This window comes from Pungitius pungitius, chromosome 21, assembly GCF_949316345.1.
Source record: "Pungitius pungitius chromosome 21, fPunPun2.1, whole genome shotgun sequence".
In the NCBI taxonomy this organism is placed as follows: domain Eukaryota; kingdom Metazoa; phylum Chordata; class Actinopteri; order Perciformes; family Gasterosteidae; genus Pungitius; species Pungitius pungitius.
In genome coordinates, this window is record NC_084920.1 from 10,193,659 (window position 1) to 10,212,837 (window position 19,179).

At 42.4% G+C, this 19,179-nt stretch overlaps 1 protein-coding gene across 1 annotated transcript; it reads left to right on the plus strand.

Moving 5' to 3' along the window:
- Window positions 1–1,084: 1,084 nt before the first annotated feature.
- Window positions 1,085–18,424, plus strand: LOC119213036 (1-phosphatidylinositol 4,5-bisphosphate phosphodiesterase delta-3-A-like). Its single transcript, XM_037464030.2, has 16 exons — window positions 1,085–1,447; window positions 6,993–7,048; window positions 7,137–7,248; window positions 9,995–10,223; window positions 10,514–10,643; window positions 10,736–10,961; window positions 11,278–11,479; window positions 11,697–11,841; window positions 11,953–12,105; window positions 12,849–12,974; window positions 13,067–13,220; window positions 13,645–13,761; window positions 13,901–14,079; window positions 14,622–14,757; window positions 14,950–15,099; window positions 15,538–18,424. The coding sequence occupies exons 1-16, from the start codon at window positions 1,360–1,362 to the stop codon at window positions 15,684–15,686; spliced, it is 2,352 nt and encodes a 783-aa protein (XP_037319927.1). The 5' UTR covers window positions 1,085–1,359; the 3' UTR covers window positions 15,687–18,424.
- The last annotated feature ends 755 nt before the right edge of the window (window positions 18,425–19,179 follow it).

Here is a 19,179-nt window from a genome sequence, read left to right on the forward strand (position 1 = left end):
TGATTAGAAAAGTTCAGAATTACTCAATCTTAGTCAGGGATGCAAGGATTTCCATGAAAAGGATGGGTACCGCACAGTGCTGTGTGCAAAATGCCGAACACATTGGATTGGATTAAACTCTATATATTCCTTTGGTGACGTTGTATAAAAAGTATATCAAGCTTGTATTTAAATTGCTATGATCACAAAGCTATAATCTGTAATAGTGCCGGTGCAATTTCTGATATGGCGCCAATAGCATCACACAAGCTAGACCTGTGTCCGACGACCCAAGGGGGGCTTCCATTCTCCAAAGAGTCTCTGCCGTCCACGTACTGCAGCCGATGAGACACGCGGGGCCATTTCTGCACGAATCACGGCGCGGCACCATCGACACAATTACAGCGGACCGATTGAGGTGACCATCTGTTTCCAGTTATCATAACTCATGCTGGGGATGTGAATTAAATGGGACACCGGCGGACTGAGAAGAACAAAGCTTTCTCAAATATACATATTGAGTGATTCTTTTCTTATAATCCGTTTAAAATTCCATCAAGCGCACGATAACAACACGGAAGTGCTTAAGGGTTGGCCTTCAAAAGAAAATGTTAACAAACCGCGTTAGAGAAATTGAGGCTAAAGAAAATAAATAAATACTTTGTTATTATATTTGCAGGTCTACTGTTGGTAATAAACTCTGACTACAGATGGCTACTAACAGAATTACATCTATCATCAAAAGGAATTATATCATCATACATTTCAGTATTATGAAAAAGATACAGCCAGTAAACAGCCAGCTTATTCCTTAGAAACAAGTCATTAAGAGTTAACAGCGAGAACGATTGAAAGCTCCTGAGGAAAAGCAAGTAAGTAACATGTAATGTAATGTAAAGTAAGTTGACCGTTTGTTCAAGTAATATCCGATTTAAATGATTCTAATGTTTCATCATTGTTCCATCATTATTATTATAACTATATCAGGGTATATATATACATATAAATTACGTTGATTGGTATCTTTAGTAAAGCTGTTTGTCAGCAGTTTGTTGATGAAGTATTTGGATTATGGTACAAGCCACCCAAACACATGCACTTCTCTTATTTTGAAAGCCCCCGGCAGAGGACGCTCGTGTTTGCGGTGCTTGTCTTGACGCCTGTCTGGTTCGTACCGCTGTGGGTTTATAAATCTGACAAGTGACATCAGAAGGGGGAAAGGCTTGGCCCCGCTCCCCAAGGATAAAGTCGTGGAGGTCCTCCTGCGGGCTTTCCGTGCAGCCGACCCGCTAGAGCGCGTATCCCCGCCGCCCAAGGAGCCACGCAGGACCGACCGGGGAGGGGAGGGTGGGGGGATATCAAGCTCAGCTCCTTAGCGTCATGTTGGGCAAAAAGAAAGCGGCCCCGGCGGCGAAGAGCGGGGCCGGGACGTCCGAGTCGAAGGCCATCGATCCCCTGAGGAATCTGGGTGAGTGTTTGTGTTATGCATGCTGTTTCAGACCCCCCGCCACCCTCATAGTCATAGTGAACCTACAGGAGACACTGCGGACTACCGCCCCCCCCCCCCCCCCCTCACCTCTAATAAGCGGAATAGATACAAGGAACAAACATGAGACACATAATGAAAATGCAGACTTGGAAAATCCGATTTGAATAATATTGTGTCTAAAAAGATAGTTGTGAATTTGCAATACAGTGCTGACTCCTGTACATGAAGTTATCGTTGTACTGAATATTCTACAAATAAAGACCATCAATGGCATTGTGTAATATTTTGAAGTCAACGATGCATAAATAGGAACCAAACAAAAATGACTAATTGTTAAAAATAGTTGGTGTCTATTCATTTGGAATATTTGATGAATGATTGATTCAATTACATTTGAGCTAATGTCTTTTTATCTATGTGTGAATCTTTGTTTTGTACACTACATACCAGAGGTCACTAACTAGCGGTCCGGTTCCGGACCCAGAAGCTGTCCCATCCGGACCCGGACCAAAAGCCTTAAAAAGACGGTTGTGATTTAAACGTGACAGCGCTCTGGTCGTCTTTACGGTAGTGTCTCAAGCCCAGACCAATAGCATTCGAGTTAAACCATCCCACGTGATACTACTTGACCAATCAAGTCTTTGCATTCCAGTGAGGGCGATGGTATCATCTCAATACTGCGGACAGACGAGAGAGCTAGCGGCAAATTTCAAATAAAAAAGCGGTAGGAAGAAAAAAAGGAGCGAAAATTGAGAAAAACATGAGTGAGATGGACGGGTGAGAAACATGAGGCACACATAGCGCTCTCCCAAAAGAGTAAAGTGGACAAAGAAAGTAGAGCATTTAATCCCTAATGGACGGACTGGTTTCTGTTCATACTGGCCCTGATGCATTCAGGTACAGGTTTAAAATCCTGGCAGGAAAAACTAGATCTTAATTCTCCCACTTACCAAAAAAATGGGATATATATATATATATTAGGGCCGGGACTCGATTAAAAATATTAATCTAATTAATTAGAGGCTTTGTAATTAATTAATCGAAATTAATCGCATATATTATACATACAAATATTTGACCTGAGAAGTCATTTTTTTCACATGAATTTTTATTTTTGTTCAACCAATTCCAGTGTAGAAATAGCATATTTAGAAATATAGTACTTTCAGAAATTCAGGTAGCCTATAGGTAAGTAGACCTTCTGTAAACTATGTTTTTTTAAGTAGACCAATACTTTCAAGTACATTCAGAACATTGGTTATTTTTTCAGACGTGTACTTAGTTACCGTGGTCCTTAAACCAGTCATCTGGTGCAGTGTGGGTTGGGTGTCGGTCCTTGTACTCGTCGGGCTAACGTCCACGCTAGCTGCTAATTGTTTTGCGTTGAGGTGATACTTGAGGCTCGATGCGAATTCCTTGTTGCACAGCTTGCACACAACCATGCTCTTTTCGACGCTTCCATCCGTGTGTTTATTATAATAAGATTTCCCATTCACGGGGCCACCCGACACGGTCTCGTCAGCTTCTTCGTTCATGTTCACTGTGGTTTGTTGTTGTCTGAAGTCATGAATGCTAGTTGGTGCTCCAGTATAATCGGTCCGCCGAAACTCATCCAGTGAGAAACGTTCCACGGTGCAAAAAATACGTGTAAAAATGCGTAAAAAATGTTTAATGTGTTATTTTTTGTGTAATTAATTAATCTTAATTCACATTGTAAGTAATTAATCGTAATTAACGCGCTAAAGTCCCGGCCCTAATATATATATTCTATTAAACTGTTCAAAAAAACTGGTTGCATACCCCTGCTGTGCTGTGTATTTGTCTGGGGTGATTTTGAAACTTTGGTTGAAAATGGGAAAAGTACACATTTAGCAGCTGGTTGAACACATTTTATCCACAACTAGAGGACATATTTAGGGCAACAGGTTACCGAATGCTTCCACTGCTGTCCTCCTCAGGTCTTATGAGGTCAGAATGTTAGCGCACTGTGAAGATGTGGCCTTCACTGTGCACCACAGTAACTCGGGTGTGTGTCTCTGCGTCTGTCCACGCTTCATCTCGCATTCTGCTGCAGCAGGCTGGGTTAATATTTCGCGAGAAGAAAAACGTATTTATGGCAGCTGACCTGTTGTACAAACAACAGCTGTTGCTGGGAAAGGCACTCAGGGTGCCTTTGTGACGCCCCCCCCGGACTTTCCACTGATTTAATGACGATTGCCACTCACTAGCCATTTCTTGCCACTGCCACAAGGAGGATCTCGCTGTCTCTCATTTAATATCTCACATTGTTTTAATTCTCAATTTGCATTTCGATTGGGACTATTTTATTCCAAGTCGCCAATAAAAGTAACATAGTCGATGGATTATATTACTAGAAAGAGTTTATAGTTTGAGTATTTGGAGCAGCACAAATGTAATTCTGGACAAGGCTCAATATTTATATAGGGGAAAATGAGAAAACTCATTTTTTTCCAAATCTGGATGAACTGACTCTTTATGTTGTGACTTTAAATTGAAAAATTAACCAAATGACGTCAACAGCAGCAGCAGCACCAGGGAGCCCCCTAACGCCCAGAGAAAAGCCTCCTAACGCAATGCACAGCAGCAGCATCTACACATATAGATCATCTCACCACTGCCTCAGTTCCCCATGGCCTCACTAGAATTTGTGGGTGGCCACAGGGCTCTAACCCATTTTAACTAAGCGCAACACTTGGTGTACACAGCTATTTGAACGCCTTAAGAGCGGGCTCCTGGTGCTTTGTTTGTGCATTTATACTCCAACAGTGACTACTGAAAATATTGTACTTTTTACCTCAGCAACTTATGACTGCAACACGTATTAGTTAAAAACTTGGATAACCGACAACATTTTAGAGCCGATTACTATACAATAACTACATAGAAAAAGGAAAGTCTTCTTGCAGTTGGTCTTCATGGCTCTGTGGGTCTCTTTAAAGGCGTCCGTATTTAATTGAGTCTTCATAACCACTTCAAGGTTACTCAGAGGGACAACCTTGAAGCAACATGTTGTCAGTGGTATTCCACTGCTGGTTGGCTGAAAGGCCAAAGTGCATCCCAGTGACCACAGCTCCAGTTGGATACACATGAGAAATCACAGGCCCAATAATATTTGCCTCCTGATTTTTTTGTGTGTTTTGGTGCAACGCAACGTCTGTGTGTGGTCCGTGTCCCGCACCTCACTCTCGACCCTCGTGATAGAGTAAACATCAGAACATTGTGAATTTGACCCACTGCTGCAATCGTGTTCTCTGCATTGACGGTAGCTCTCTGCTGTGCTGCTGTTCAGTACTTTGTACTTCTCAAACCGCTTCTCAGCTGCTGAGTCCTGCTTACTCAGCAGTACCTGTACCTGTTCTGTTCCCCTCAGTACACTTCAAAAGAGTGCACATGATAACAACATCCCAGCAGTCCGTGCGGGTCCATTTGAAGCCCCACTCGAAGGAAACTTGAGTTCCTCATTCCAAACACGGCTGGCCGCCCTGTAATTACCGGATGTCACTGATTAGGTTGCCCGGCACTGCTCTTGTACAGAGGTTCCTGCTGGTAACGTGGCCGCCCCAACCCATAGCGGCTCGTTTCCATGTGGACGCCATCTGCCAATTTCTTAAATATGCTTTATATTATTTCCAAATACAGCACCTCCACAAATGGACGCTGAACCGCTGATTTAGCTTAGCATGAAGACTCGGAGCAGGGGGAGACAGCTAGGCCGGCTGTTCCCAGTGGAAGATGTTTCACCTATAAACACAGTTATTGACACTGTTTGCAGGAAACCGTTCCAGTATGCAACTCTCTGTAAAACGACGAGGTGTTGTTTTCAAGTCTGGTTTTTGTACAGGATTAACAAACAAGACGTGATGTGTTAAGTAGTTGACTTAAAACCGGTCTCTGTTTTTTGGTATACTTTAATATAAAGTGTAATAACTCTTTCAATACTTTGTATTACTTTCTGGACATTTTTTCAGGGTAAAGGGAAAAGTCAGTTTATATGTTACTGGTGAAGAAATAAATCAATATAACACAAACAAAACGTAACAGCCGTATAAGACCTATAAAACATGGAGATATCAGGATAAAAACCCCATCTACGTGACGTATCCCAGTGTGTGGACGGTACACTTGTAAAGTCTAACAGTGGTAGAGTCAGGATCACTACTCTAGAGGAGGCTTTTGTGAAGGCCTCACAGCCCACAAACGGGAGCAGTCGAGTCGGCTGTGGTCCATTTGCTTCTTTCAACCACTTTTCAAATTTGGATCTGATTAAACCCACACGGAAATGATCCAAAGCTTACTTAGCCGCTCAGAAGCCAAAATGTGCTGAGCGTAAAAATGACCCTCGAGAGTGGGGATTGGCTCAATGATACTTATATCAGGGTCTGTAACGGATTGGTGTTAATAAATCACCGCTGTGTGCATGTTTTCTGGACTAATTTGCATAGCATATTTTATAACTTGTTGGAGCTGTGTTTGGGGTATTTTGAAACGTATTGATGCATATTGTAGCCAAGACTCCAATGTGTCCAACGGTGTGAAGCATTCATATACAACCCTTGCCTTTGGATTGGCTGGAGTTGTGCATGTCCAGAACTAAAACAAAGAAGAATTGGAGGGTTAGAAAGTTGAAATTAAGATGACTTCTGATCGCATTAGTGGATGAACTAAGTTTAGTCATGGATACAAAATATGTTTCTAGTATACTTCACAGTAGCTATAATTCTCTCATGTAAATATGTGTCAGTGAGTTATTTATCTTCTAAGAGAGCAGAGACATGTCTCCGCTTCTTGTATATTTTGTATATGAAGAAGTTGTTGCCAAAGCTTTATTGACAGTAATATTTTGCACTCAAACCAGTTCAGTTTAAATAAATCAATTTGATCATTGGATTCAGCAACTCGGAGCAGTAATACTGATATGAGTATTGACTCCATCATAGAGCGGTGTGTTATCTGCATAGAAGTGGGATTTGATCCCAACCCTCTGAACTCCAAGCAGTTCAGTGTGTTTCTCTCTCTCTAAGTCCTGCACCTCTTGGCAACCAGCAGGCAGAACTAAAACATGGTTTGGTTGAGAATAACGTTGCTACCATGACATACAAATGTAACCTTTACATATCCTACATTTCTAGTCATTTAAATGTTCACATTCATACCATGTCTGCATGTGCAGCAGCCTACAATTCAGAAGCACTCAGCTCATTGGAACATCCTCTGCTTGGTCCCATCTCCATCCCGTCTCATCTCTAACCGCACACGCCTGCCTGTTCAGCCCCAAAATAAATGACAGAGCTTCCATACGAGCTGCTGTGGTCCAACAGATGTACATACTGTATATACATACACTATGTTTGGATTTGAACTACGCTCTACCCTTTTATTATCCCTTTTCATCCTCCCTTTTCTCTCCTCACCCTTCCAGCCGTCTTCCAGCGCTACTTATGATGCTGTGACATCACATCAGTCTTTCCTCTCATCATCCTTTCGTGTGCCTGTTTTTTTTTAGGAGTGCAGGAGGATGACGACGTGAAGCGGATGTTGCAAGGTTCCAGTATGATAAAGGTAAAGCTGTTGCTCATTGAAATCGACCACTGGTCTTCAGCGATCACTCCACGACATTTAACGGAATTCATCCATCACACCACCGAAGGTCCGCTCACCTCGCTGGCAGAAACGACGAACACTGAAGCTGATGGGAGACGGCGTCACGATCTGGTGCCAGTCCCACAAAACCTCCAGCTGGGCCAAGGAGCAGCAATCCTGTGAGTGCGACTTCATATAAGACCCTGATCAATTCCAAGTTTCCCACCGCCATCATTGTATGAAATCATTTAAGCACAACAAGGAGGATGATACGAGGGCCGCGTGACTAGAGCCACCGGACGTGTTCACCACCACCACGGGTAGACCGAGGAATATGACGGTATGTCAGCGGGTGGTGGAGGAGGGAAGGGGGGGGGGGGTAGAGATGAAGTGCTCTGGTAACGTAAAGTTTCATGTGACAGCATCTGGCAAATGGATCCCGAAACAAAAGCGCATTTTTCCTGCAGTTCTAAAGCCTGGATCGACCAGCTCAGTTTCAGACAGTTTAGAACACCAGTTTTTTGCGTTGTTTTAGTCCTTGGGAGAGGGTGGCTTGTGTTTACATATACTCTTTTTCAACCAAAAATTGTTTTTTTTAATACGGGTCAGCCAGCTAAAGAAACAAAAAAGATTCTCTTTGCTGGTAGACATGTTATCACTTTAGGTTTAGTTACAAAACCAACTTAACTTCAATCAGATGAAACCAGACTGTCTTTTGTCTTCCAACTTTTGCCAACTGTGGTTTGGTTACAAATAAGTAACGGATATTTATAACAAGTAGCACTTCTGTGACAGAAATGCTATTGCGTACAGGCTGATGATGGTTAGCCGCTCCACCCCTCCCAGAGGTACAGAACCCCCTCCAAATGATAATAGCCCAGCAGCTTGAGTGCTGGGTGTGTCAGGTAAAACATGGCTACACCGGATCTATTTCTGTCATCCCAAAATGCTACTTGCTGCTCCGTACAAGACGTACATCTGCGCGCACACACCTACCCCCCCGCCCTCGTCTCCACTGTCTGAGGGTCACACGCGGCGCCCTGATTATAGAGCTCAACTATTCTCGGCCTGTAAATACTAGCCGGCGCTGCTGCAGTTCAAACAGAGAGATTATAGGACATTATGTGGTAGTCGGAGTCGTGAGGTTTGGTGACCACACGACTCCGCCACTGGGTCAGCTCTCCCCGGTGCAGGGAAGGAGCCTCTAATCGCCACTAGACTAGATACAGTATGCCTGTGATGACGCGCGTTTGGTGTGAGTGACACCCTGGATCATTTCAGTTCAGGTATAACCCGGAGTATCCCTCCACTTGTTCATCCGCTTCATCCAAACACTATGAACTATTTCTATTATTTGACTATTTCATGCCTGATTTACTGTGACTCGACACTTAGGTAACGGGAAGCCTGTCAGCCGCTCCCGGTCAGACAATGGGTTTCTTTGCTGTAATGTGACTGGGTGGTCCAGTTTCTAACCCTTTTTTCTTGTGGCACATTAAACTCTTCTGAATGAGTTATTGGAAGTCAAAGTACAACGTTTTCAGAGAAGCGCTTATAGTTAATAGCTTTTTTGCTTAATAACCCTCTTTACAATATTACAGACACTTACTGTATAGGAATGAAATGACATTTCAAAGAGATCAAAGTGTCCCTTAGGACCAGCGGTGGATGTATTTTTCCTGCGGTCTGCGTATTGTCAGGTACAAACAGGGCACAAGGCGGTTAGTGTAGTTTTGTGTAGCTTCAAGTGAAACCGCAGGCAAATAGAGATTGAGCAAACACCAGCTGACCTCCGGCCAGCAATGACGTTTCATTTGGTTTATTCAAATCTGTGTGATTGTGAAAGTACACATTTTGAAAAACAACATACACACGGTTTATGCGGGAAACACTCGTGGAATTTCTGCTGGATTTGTGTGTGTGTGTGTGTGTGTGACTGAAAGCCCCTCCCCCCCCCCTCTGGTAGAGGGTCCACATTTAGCAGGAATTAGCATCAACAGTGCAGCGCTGTCCCGAGAGCTTCATACAGGTTCAGTGTCCTGCAGACAGCCAGGCCTAGCAGCCTACGTCACATTGTAGAAAGTGGCGTGACAACCCATTAGCAGGTCCTAGGTACCAAATGAAAAACCTGTTCAGTCTGTGTAATTAATGATGTAGTCAAAGAAAAGTAAATGAATGGATGGAGAAAATATATCTTTATCTTTATCAGTTTGTGTGTCAATACAAAGCCTCTTAACAAAGTATATCTTTGTGTGCTTTAGTGACTCAAAATGCCCTCCTTAAATACACACAATGCAGAGAACAACAGCACGGAAGAGAAAGCCAGCTGTTGTGAGCTGACATTGATGTTAGAATGTAGACTGTATTTGCAAAATGGATCTTGCTAAAACCACCAAAGCACTGTTGATAGATAATGTAGGGAATGCCAGATGGAAGCCGCGACTACACCTCTGTCTACAAAGTGAGTTTGAGTGTGTAAGTGAATCATAAATCGAAGCGATCAAAAGCCAGAGCTTTGATTGTGTGATGCCTTTATTCCAGCAGGAATATTGCCTTGTGGTTTGGAGGCCTGAGAGACTAAAGGTTCACTTTTCTCTTTATTCCTCCTCTGGGTCAGTAGAAAGCCAGTTGTCATAAAGATGTTTTAAATGTGTGGATAATCGTAGAGAAAAGAAATGGACGTAGTCACCTTGATGTCAAACATAGGATTTGAAGCCTCAAATGTGGCATGTTGGAATAAGATGAGGCACGAGAGGGTAGACTCAAGTACAACAATTGCACCGCAACCCAAAGAACCCAGGGAGGAGAACTTACTTCTATCCTGTTCTAGTCTCCTGTTAAATGTCCAATATTGTCAATACAACTTACTATTCCTTCCTTTCCTCCCACCTTGTTCTTCTCCGCCCCCCTCACTTTCGTCCTTAGTCTCCGTCATGGAGGTGGAGTGCGTCCGCGAGGGTTTCCAGTCGGAGACGTTGCGGCCGATGGTCGGTTCCGTCCCGGAGGAGCGGTGTTTGACGGTGGTCTTTAAAGGGCCCCGCAAGAGCCTGAATCTCCTGTGCCAGAGCCAGGAGGAGGCTCACCATTGGGCCCGCGGCATACGGACGCTGCAGGAGAGGGTGGACAACATGACTCAGAAAGAGAAGCTCGACCAATATCCCAATGGTTGTTCATTCGTGCAACTGTTCAAGGCTGCATATGCAGGGGCAATATAGGGCTTTCTGTCTAGACCTACCAGCGAGTTAGCATAGCACGGCAAACAATTTTTTGGCGCGTGAATCAACATTATATATATATTTTATAGACATTGAATATGCAATTATAGAATACATATACTTTGCATGTCCCAAACCAGAAATCAAGTATTCATTCTGGGCACGGGAGTCTCCACCAAACACTGCACATGTTCCAGCTGCTGCTTCCTTGACCTTGTTTGTGTGTTACCTGGATTCATTCTTTTCTGAGTCGGGCCGACCAGAACAAAGATGATAAGATGAGCTACGATGAGGTTCAGACGCTACTGCAGATGATCAATATTGATCTTAGTGACCAGTATGCCCGTAGCCTCTTCCAGGTAACGCAGCACGAACGCACACACACACACACACACACGCACATCTGACTGGCAAACTCACCAAAGAGCGATCACCTGTGTGTGATTGATAGAAATGTGACCAGTCAGCGGACGGTCGTCTGGACCACAAGGAGATCGAGGTGTTTTGCAGAGAGTTGTTACGGAGACCGGAGCTGGACACCGTGTTCACGCGCTACTCTGCCAACGGCTGCGTCCTCTCCACTGTGGACCTGAGGGACTTCTTGAAGGACCAGGGGGAGGACGCTTCACTCATCCACGCCCAGAGCCTCATCCTCACCTATGAGCTCAACGAGTGGGGTACGGGACTAAGGGACAATATGATGATTGCGATTGGGACATAAGAATTCAGATGTCAATACAGGACGGGATAAGAGCATGTGGGACATCGTCTTGCCAAAGATAGTTAAAAAGAACAAATGACTTTCCTCAACCAACACTGATGCCAACTTTTTGTTCAGATTTATGACGACCGTGTGTTGCTGTTCAGGACACCTTCAAACTAAACTTTAATCTGGCCTTTATTTGATAAAATACTATTATCAGCCGAATACAGCAGCAATGCAATAATTGCCCTCCTTCATTGACCTGTGTCTGTGCCTTATGCCCAGTACAGCCCAGAAGAACCAGTTCATGACCCGCAACGGCTTCACCATGTACATGCTGTCTAAGGAGAACTGTGCGTTTAACCCGGAACATGCCAGGGTTTACCAAGACATGACACGCCCACTGGCTCACTACTTCATCTCCTCCTCCCACAACACCTACCTCACCAAGGACCAGCTGACCGGGGACAGCAGCACAGAGCCATACATCCGGTGAGCAACCCTATTTTGCCTTCTGGTTAGTTTACAAATCTGACGGCTTATTCATTCATCCTCCCCTATGCTTTATATGATGCAATTGTGTCGATGCACTGCAAATGCGTGAACCATGTTTTTTTTGTTTTTTTATTGAATTCTGCATTCTGCAATGATCACATGAGGTGTTGGGATAACGCTGGGATAACAGCAGATGTCATATTTTCTCCCTCAGAGCCTTGAATCATGGCTGCCGCTGTGTGGAGCTGGACTGTTGGGATGGAGATAAAGGAGAGCCAGTCCTCTATCACGGACACACACTCACCTCCAAAGTGCCCTTCGTCAAAGTCATCGAGACCATCAACGACTATGCCTTTAAAGTGAGAACTACCCTGCAGCCACAAAAATGCTTCCCATCGGGATCAGTTAAAGATTTGTGTCGGCATTGATCATGGAAAACTCCTGTTGACCCCCCCCCCCCCCCCCCACAGGCATCGCCCTATCCTCTGATCCTGTCCCTGGAGAACCACTGCTCCGTGGAGCAGCAGACTGTGATGGCCCGACACCTGCGCTCCATCCTGGGAGACAAGCTGCTCACCGAGCCCCTCGACGGGTTGGATCCTCACAAGCTGCCTTCTCCAGAGGCAAGGGAGACGCTTGGTGGAATCACACAATGATGACCAAATGATATGCAATGGGGCCGGTTAGACATTTTGAGTGTGGGCGCCACTTTCAGTGGAATGTGGATGGAGATACAAATAGCCTCATTGTCGTGTTTGTCCAGCACGTCTGTGTCTTGTTAGCGACTGTTAGCATTACGTGGAAAGCAAACTGTTTGTGTTGGATAGGGCCCATCTGCTCTCATCCAGGCCACTTATTCAACATCTCCACAGTGTGCATGCACTCATCGTCTAGCCTTCTTTGCCTTGTGTATTGGATACTGGCGTCCTTATCTAACACTGGCAATCATCCTCACATAACTTTGCGGGCTCGGTTAAGTGTCACACACGTGTGAGGGGATGAAGGGAGAAGCCAACTGCATACAAGCCTGACACTTAGTTTAATCCTCCCCCCCCCCACAACACCTCACCCAAAGGTTAGCAAGTGGACGCGTGTTACCATGTAATTGTCACAAATAGTTTGTTTAATTAAAAGCACTGTCATAGTGAGGCAGACTGGGGCCTTCTTTCTTTCTTTCCACCCCAGGAAGGCTGGTGTGGTTATTCTTTTTAATAATCTTAGTAATAATAGAGCAAAGATCTTAAAGTAGCAGTCATGGTGGCTGAAGCTGCCACTCAGGTGGTTTACTAAGAACGGAAAAATAAGTAGTATTATAAATAAACTTGTTAATTACTCGTTTGTGTAAATGTGTTGGTTGCGTGCGCAGGATCTTAAGGGTAAAATCCTGGTGAAGGGGAAGAAGGAAGGCGCGGCGGAGAAGCCTTCGCCCACCTCTTCAGACCTCAGCTCCTCGGACGAGGAGGCCAGCGGCAGAAAGCCCGAGGACCAGAAGGTGGGTACGCCGCCACAGGCACGAGTACCAGTGGCTCCCTCCCTGATTTATTGTGTAACAAGATGGCTTTGTGTGTGTTTGTATCATCTCAGCTGGATGTGTCTAAGCTGAGTCCAGAGCTGTCCCAGCTGGTGGTGTACACCCGCAGTGTTCCCTTCAAAGGCTTTGAGCAGGCAGCAAAAAGTCCAGCAACCAACATGTCCTCTTTCTCCGAAAGTGAAGCGCTCAGGCACGCAAAGGACTCAGGTATCATGTGGGATTTTTTTCCAAACAATAGAAACTTTAGCACAACAATCAGCGCCTGGCCCCGCCCTAGAGCTTCAAACGGACCATCATTTCCCTACTCAATGAACATTGAACGTATTTTTTCTATAAAGTCAGACTTCTATAAAACCAGAGGAGTCGCCCCCTGCTGGTGGGTAGAGAGAATGCAGGTTCACTCTGCAAAACCAGAGGTTGATGCCATGTCTAATAATGTTGGGGGAAAAAGGTTACAAATTTCTAAAAGTGAATATAAATAGGTTGCATGCTGCCCACATTAGATTAAGATTTGGTTGATCCAAACCGTTAAAGATTCTATCTTCAGGAAGCACAAGCAACAAAAGCAAAATTAGTCTTCTTCTTTAGCTTAAAAGGAATAAACTAACTGGACTTTTCTCATCCGGCCCAGGGACGTACTTTGTCCGTCACAACAGCCACCAGCTGAGCAGGGTTTACCCGTCAGGCCAACGCCTTCAGTCCTCCAACTACAACCCTCAGGAGATGTGGAATGCAGGTTGTCAGATTGGTAAGCACTCATTGAATATACTTCTATTCACAAGAGAAGCAGATACAGTAAATAGAGTTGTTTCTCCGACACACACGACTCCTCTTAGTGTGTGCTACCCACACCCCCCAGTGGTAACATTTAGTTGTGTTTTCTCCAGTTGCTTTAAACTTTCAGACGCATGGTGAGCAGATGGACCTGAACGAGGGCCGGTTCCTGCAGAACAGTCAGTGTGGGTACACGTTGAAGCCGGCCTTCATGTGCGAGCCCGACACCACCTTCAACCCGGAGAATGTCGGTGGAGGTGTAGGCCATGCACCTGTTCTGCTCAGTGTTCAGGTAAAATGCCTCGTAGCATCATGGGTGACACTACAAGTATTTTCACTGCTGTGCTCTGGAAAGAAAAATATTTTAGCATAGCATTTTAATGGAAACCCTCTCAAAGAGCAATGATATATGTAAGCTTTGGAATTGGAATGTGTGTTTAGAAACGTAAAATTAAAAAATGGACTCTAATTAATATGGATACTATCAATGTAATGTCCAAATATGGTATGATGAGCCAATAAGGTAACCGTTTTGTATGATATATGTCCATATATCGTACAAAAAGTAAATAATACAACATAATTCTATAATATTATAAAATGGTATAATATACAAAAATGGTACTACAAAGTTGATGAGATTGAAAAGGATCCAGCCCATCCATGTTAGTAAGATACTGTAACTCAAGTATGTCACATCCAGATCAGGTCAATAACTTAAACATGATAAAGGTTGTTTTATATACAAACGTGGGCCATGGAGGACAGCTACAGCACAAGAAGTGTCCATTGCATCCTACTCTCATCAATTAAGCTTTTTATTGTTGTTCCAAGGTCATTTCGGCTCAGCAGTTGCCCAAGCCAGAGTGGGACAAACCCACCTCAATTGTGGACCCTCAGGTGTGGGTGGAGATACATGGCGTTCCCATAGACAACGATAAGAAGAAAACGCATTATGTCGACAACAATGGTAAATGCCTTCCAGATTGAATAAAAGGTGCATGTTAAATGAAATGGCTTCGTCAGCATCATCCTTCATCATGTAGGAACCACACAACCCGAGAGACTCTCACAGTTGATATTGTGTCTAATTATACCATGATCTGGTTGAAAAACTCAAACGCAAATAAGTCTCTTAGCGTGTGACCTTTCCTTGTTCCAGGCTTTAACCCAAGGTGGGACTGCACCTTCAACTTCACCATCCATGTCCCTGACCTGGCACTGGTTCGCTTCATGGTGGAGGACCATGACTACACCTCGAGCAATGACTTCCTAGGGCAATACACCCTTCCTTTCACGAGTCTCCGCACAGGTGTGTGTGTGTGTGTGTGTCTGTGTGTGTGTGTGTGTGTGTGTGTGCACAGTAGAGTTTGGCTATCAAAAAGGGACCAGACCTTGTTTCAGGGTGTATGAAACTGCAAGTGCAAAGATCAAAGAGGTGCATGCTCTTAAACAATGTAATGTTTGATTGGAAAACTGCAAACTGCAATTGCACCCCTTGCCCCCCCCCCCCGCACACACAGCTATACTGTGTAATACTTCTTTTTGCTTTCTCTAAACAGAAACTGTCAGTCCTGCCGTGTGAATAGGGTCCATTAGCTGTTAGCTCTGTTAGCTCTGTTAGCTCCGTTAGCTGTTAGCTCCGTTAGCTGTTAGCTTGTTTCTTCCGTAACAGCTAACCACACATCCAGCTAATGACATCCAAATAGACGTGTCTTCTATCACTTTGACCTTTGCTTCATCTCTGCAGGTTACCGTCATGTCCGACTGCTCAAGCTGGATGGCTCCAGCCTCTCACCGTCCTCTCTCTTCATCCACCTGAAGGTCACCCAATGTCAGAGTAGTCCCTCAAAGTCGTCAACTCGGTCACCGGCCAAGTCTTCTGCCAAGAAGCCCTAAGTGCATCTCTACAGTAGCAAAAATGAAGCGTGCTGCGGACCACCCCACCCCCCCAAAAAAAACGGGCCCTATTTATAAAACGTAGTAATTACAACTCTTTTTACACATGGTGCAGCTATAAACCTTTAGCCTGTCTATTTTTTACAGAGAGAAGGTCTCTTTAATCCCAAATTTAATGACGGTCTTGCTTTTCAGAGCACAGATTCAGAACTCATTGAACCAGCAGCACTCCGTTGATCTAAGTACCACAGGTTGGTATTAATTTGTCTTCTTGCTAACTTCTCAAACTTTTAAGTCTCAAAGAAATGACTTATTTCTTAACCTCAATCATCTTATTGTAGTATATTTTCGTCATCTGATATTTTCTAAGAGGGAATATTAAACTTCAGACCCCGATGCTTTGAAAGGTTGTAGAGCTTAATATGAGCCTAGCCTTGTTAGAGTGGACTCACTTTGACAAAGTTGTGCTCACAGCCAAGGTAAACACCATTAATGATTGCAGGATTAATATTTAGGACAACCAGTAACACATTTAGATTTTTTAGATTTGTTTTACTTCTGCTCGTAATAGTGTGTAACTGTCAATGTTTACTGCTAAGCTCATGGAGCTTATGATCACATCGTACTCATAACCAGCTATTTAGTGACCGGGTTACTCCCGTCCTCTAAGAACATGTTTTCAGGCTCTCAGTGTAAATCTACAGGCTGTTCTCATGCACTCTTTATGGCTAAACTACACTAGCTATGTAGTTATATAGAACTAAATATATTGCATATCTTCCATAGTCAAGTTCCAAAGTTATTTTAACTCAAACGTTACCGGTTTGTTACATAACCAACTGTACTTAAGTCATTTGAACACAGGTGTTGATTTAGTTACATACGTAAGTTACGCTACTAGTAATCTTTTCCTAGACCTAACCAGGTAGGTGTGTGGCAAGTTTGGGTATGAAAACACACAAAGAAACAATCAGACTTTTCGTTAGATATCACAGAAACAGTTGATTGACGATTTGAAACTAGGCTCAAAAGTGGAAACTTCCCCAATACAACAGAGCAAAAGTTTAATAAATAACAATGTATGTCTGACGTGTGCTGTACAAATGAAAGGGGCGACTGGCAATTGAAAACCATCTCAGTACTTTGAGAATGTGGCGTGTAAAATATGAAATGTATTTTGAAGAGATACATTTTTTGTTCAATGTTTTATTCATAGTATTTTAGCTCGACACAATCAGTAAGTGCATCAGTGAATGACCAAACTATATTATTAAGTAGCCATGTAGACCTTTTATAATAGAAATAGACTTTGATCTGTTATGCAATAGATGTTAATGCAGTAGTTTGCCTTATGGTTAGCTTGTTAGACGAGACGTACATGCACGTGTTCCATAGTAGCAAGGACTTTTCTTAACATTATTTGATTTTATCTTTAACTTTGTGCTTAGATGTAGAGTGCAATCCTGGCCACTGTGACATAAATCATTTTTGGTATGTATTAACAGATTAGAAGACATGTCTCCATGCCAGACATCATGCTGTTAAGTCACCTGCTGTAGCGTCTGTTAAAGTTTTATTTTTTAGCTGGTTTTAGAACATTTGTGCTCAACTATAAAGAATTATGAATATTTATATTTTAGGACAATTTATTTAATAATCCTATGTTAAAGAAAAAGGTTTACCTTGTACTTTGATTTTGTTTTGTTGGAGCTGGTTCAGGACAATTCATATTTTGTTGATTTTCATGGAACAGAAAAAACTATGAATATTTATATGAGAATGATCTAATGAAGATGAAGAATAGAAAGAACTGTTGGTAACACTTCCTGTTACGCCAATGTTGTTATATAACTATAAACACATTTGTAATTTGCATTATAATTTGCTTATACCACACATCATAGTTATAAGTACCCATAGTTGTACAAATGTAATATTCCGGTTTGCTTTACCTTTTTTTTAATCCATAACTAAATTATAATGCATTTTAAAAAGGGATTATGGGACTTAAAATAGATTCATGTCATTAAAAAAATGATTCTTAAGTAATATATATATAAAATGTCTGTTGCATTGTTATGAACCGCTGTGATTATTGATGAGTGCCTTTAACTATAATTGTACTGTTATATAAGCAGATTATAAGTATGCTTAGACGGGTAGATAGACGAAGGGATAAGAAATCATCTTCAATCATCTCTACATTTTTAAATAATAACTAAAAGATGATTCTAAATAAGTTTTGCATTATGAAAAGACTATTAAAGAGACAATTTGTCATTCTTCATCAGTTAACAGCTCTTATAAAATTGGGCCATTGCCAGAGTTCAACAATCTCAGACAAACTCCAGCCCTGTGACTGATGTTTTAGGAGCTGTAAGTTTACATGCTTAAAGACTGAAGGTGTGTTTTTTAACTGGACCATGCCATGATAACCAAAAACTAACCGTCCAAATCCAAAGAATTAAAATCATTGTTTTTTATTTAATACATTTGAAGTATTATACTGCTTCCCTTTGTTATAAACCAGCTGTATAATTGTGATTGTGATTATTATTTATTCAAACAGGTAATAAACACAATGAAAGAAACTTTGAAAATTGAAGAAAGAGAAGAATCTATGCCAGATAGTTTTAGAGTATTGATCTTATGATGATCCATACTGTAAACTGACACTTCCAAATGACATGTTTTGTTTTTTAAAGTGAAAAAAAAAGAACTAAAAGTTCATCATTTAATTGCTCTTGTCTGTACTTTATTGTTTATTGTTCCAATGTTTTGCATCCATGGGCAGAAGAAAATTTCTGAACTCTTCAGACCATTGAATGACATGGGTTCAAAATTTTCCTTTGAAAAGACCCTTGGAGGGCTTGAATACGTGCTGAACATGAGTGGCCACTAGAGGAAGCCACACTCCATTTACTACTCGGTGTGGAGGAAGCAGAGATGGGGAAAAATACGCCAAAATGTATTTTGGATACAAAATACCTCTAAAATAAATGTATTAAAATGAATAATTTGAATAAAAGGAAGAACAGTCACAGTAAGACACTGTAACTGGGCAAAGCTATTTTACGACAACAACTTGTCAATATAAAGGCACATATAGAATTAAAACCAGTCGTACACAAGTAATTAATTAATAAATTAATTAAATTGTATTAATCAAGTTAATCATTTTCTTTAATAAAAAGCAAATGATAAAAAATACAAAAGGGAGGAGACGTCTCTTGATAAGGTTATCATAAACATACAAGCTCCCAATCTCCCTCTTCCTATAGCTAGCCAGACATATATTACACATCAAGTTAGTTGACATCTGTCGCGCAAAATATATAAAACTTGGCAGACAATCCGTTGAATTTGAATATCTGGAGACTGAACTTGTGAACAGAATTTTGAGTATTTAAAAAAAAAATGACTCCACTTATTTTATTTTGTTACAAAATACATTCGATTTTTTATCGGTCCTATCAAATTGCACAACAAGTAA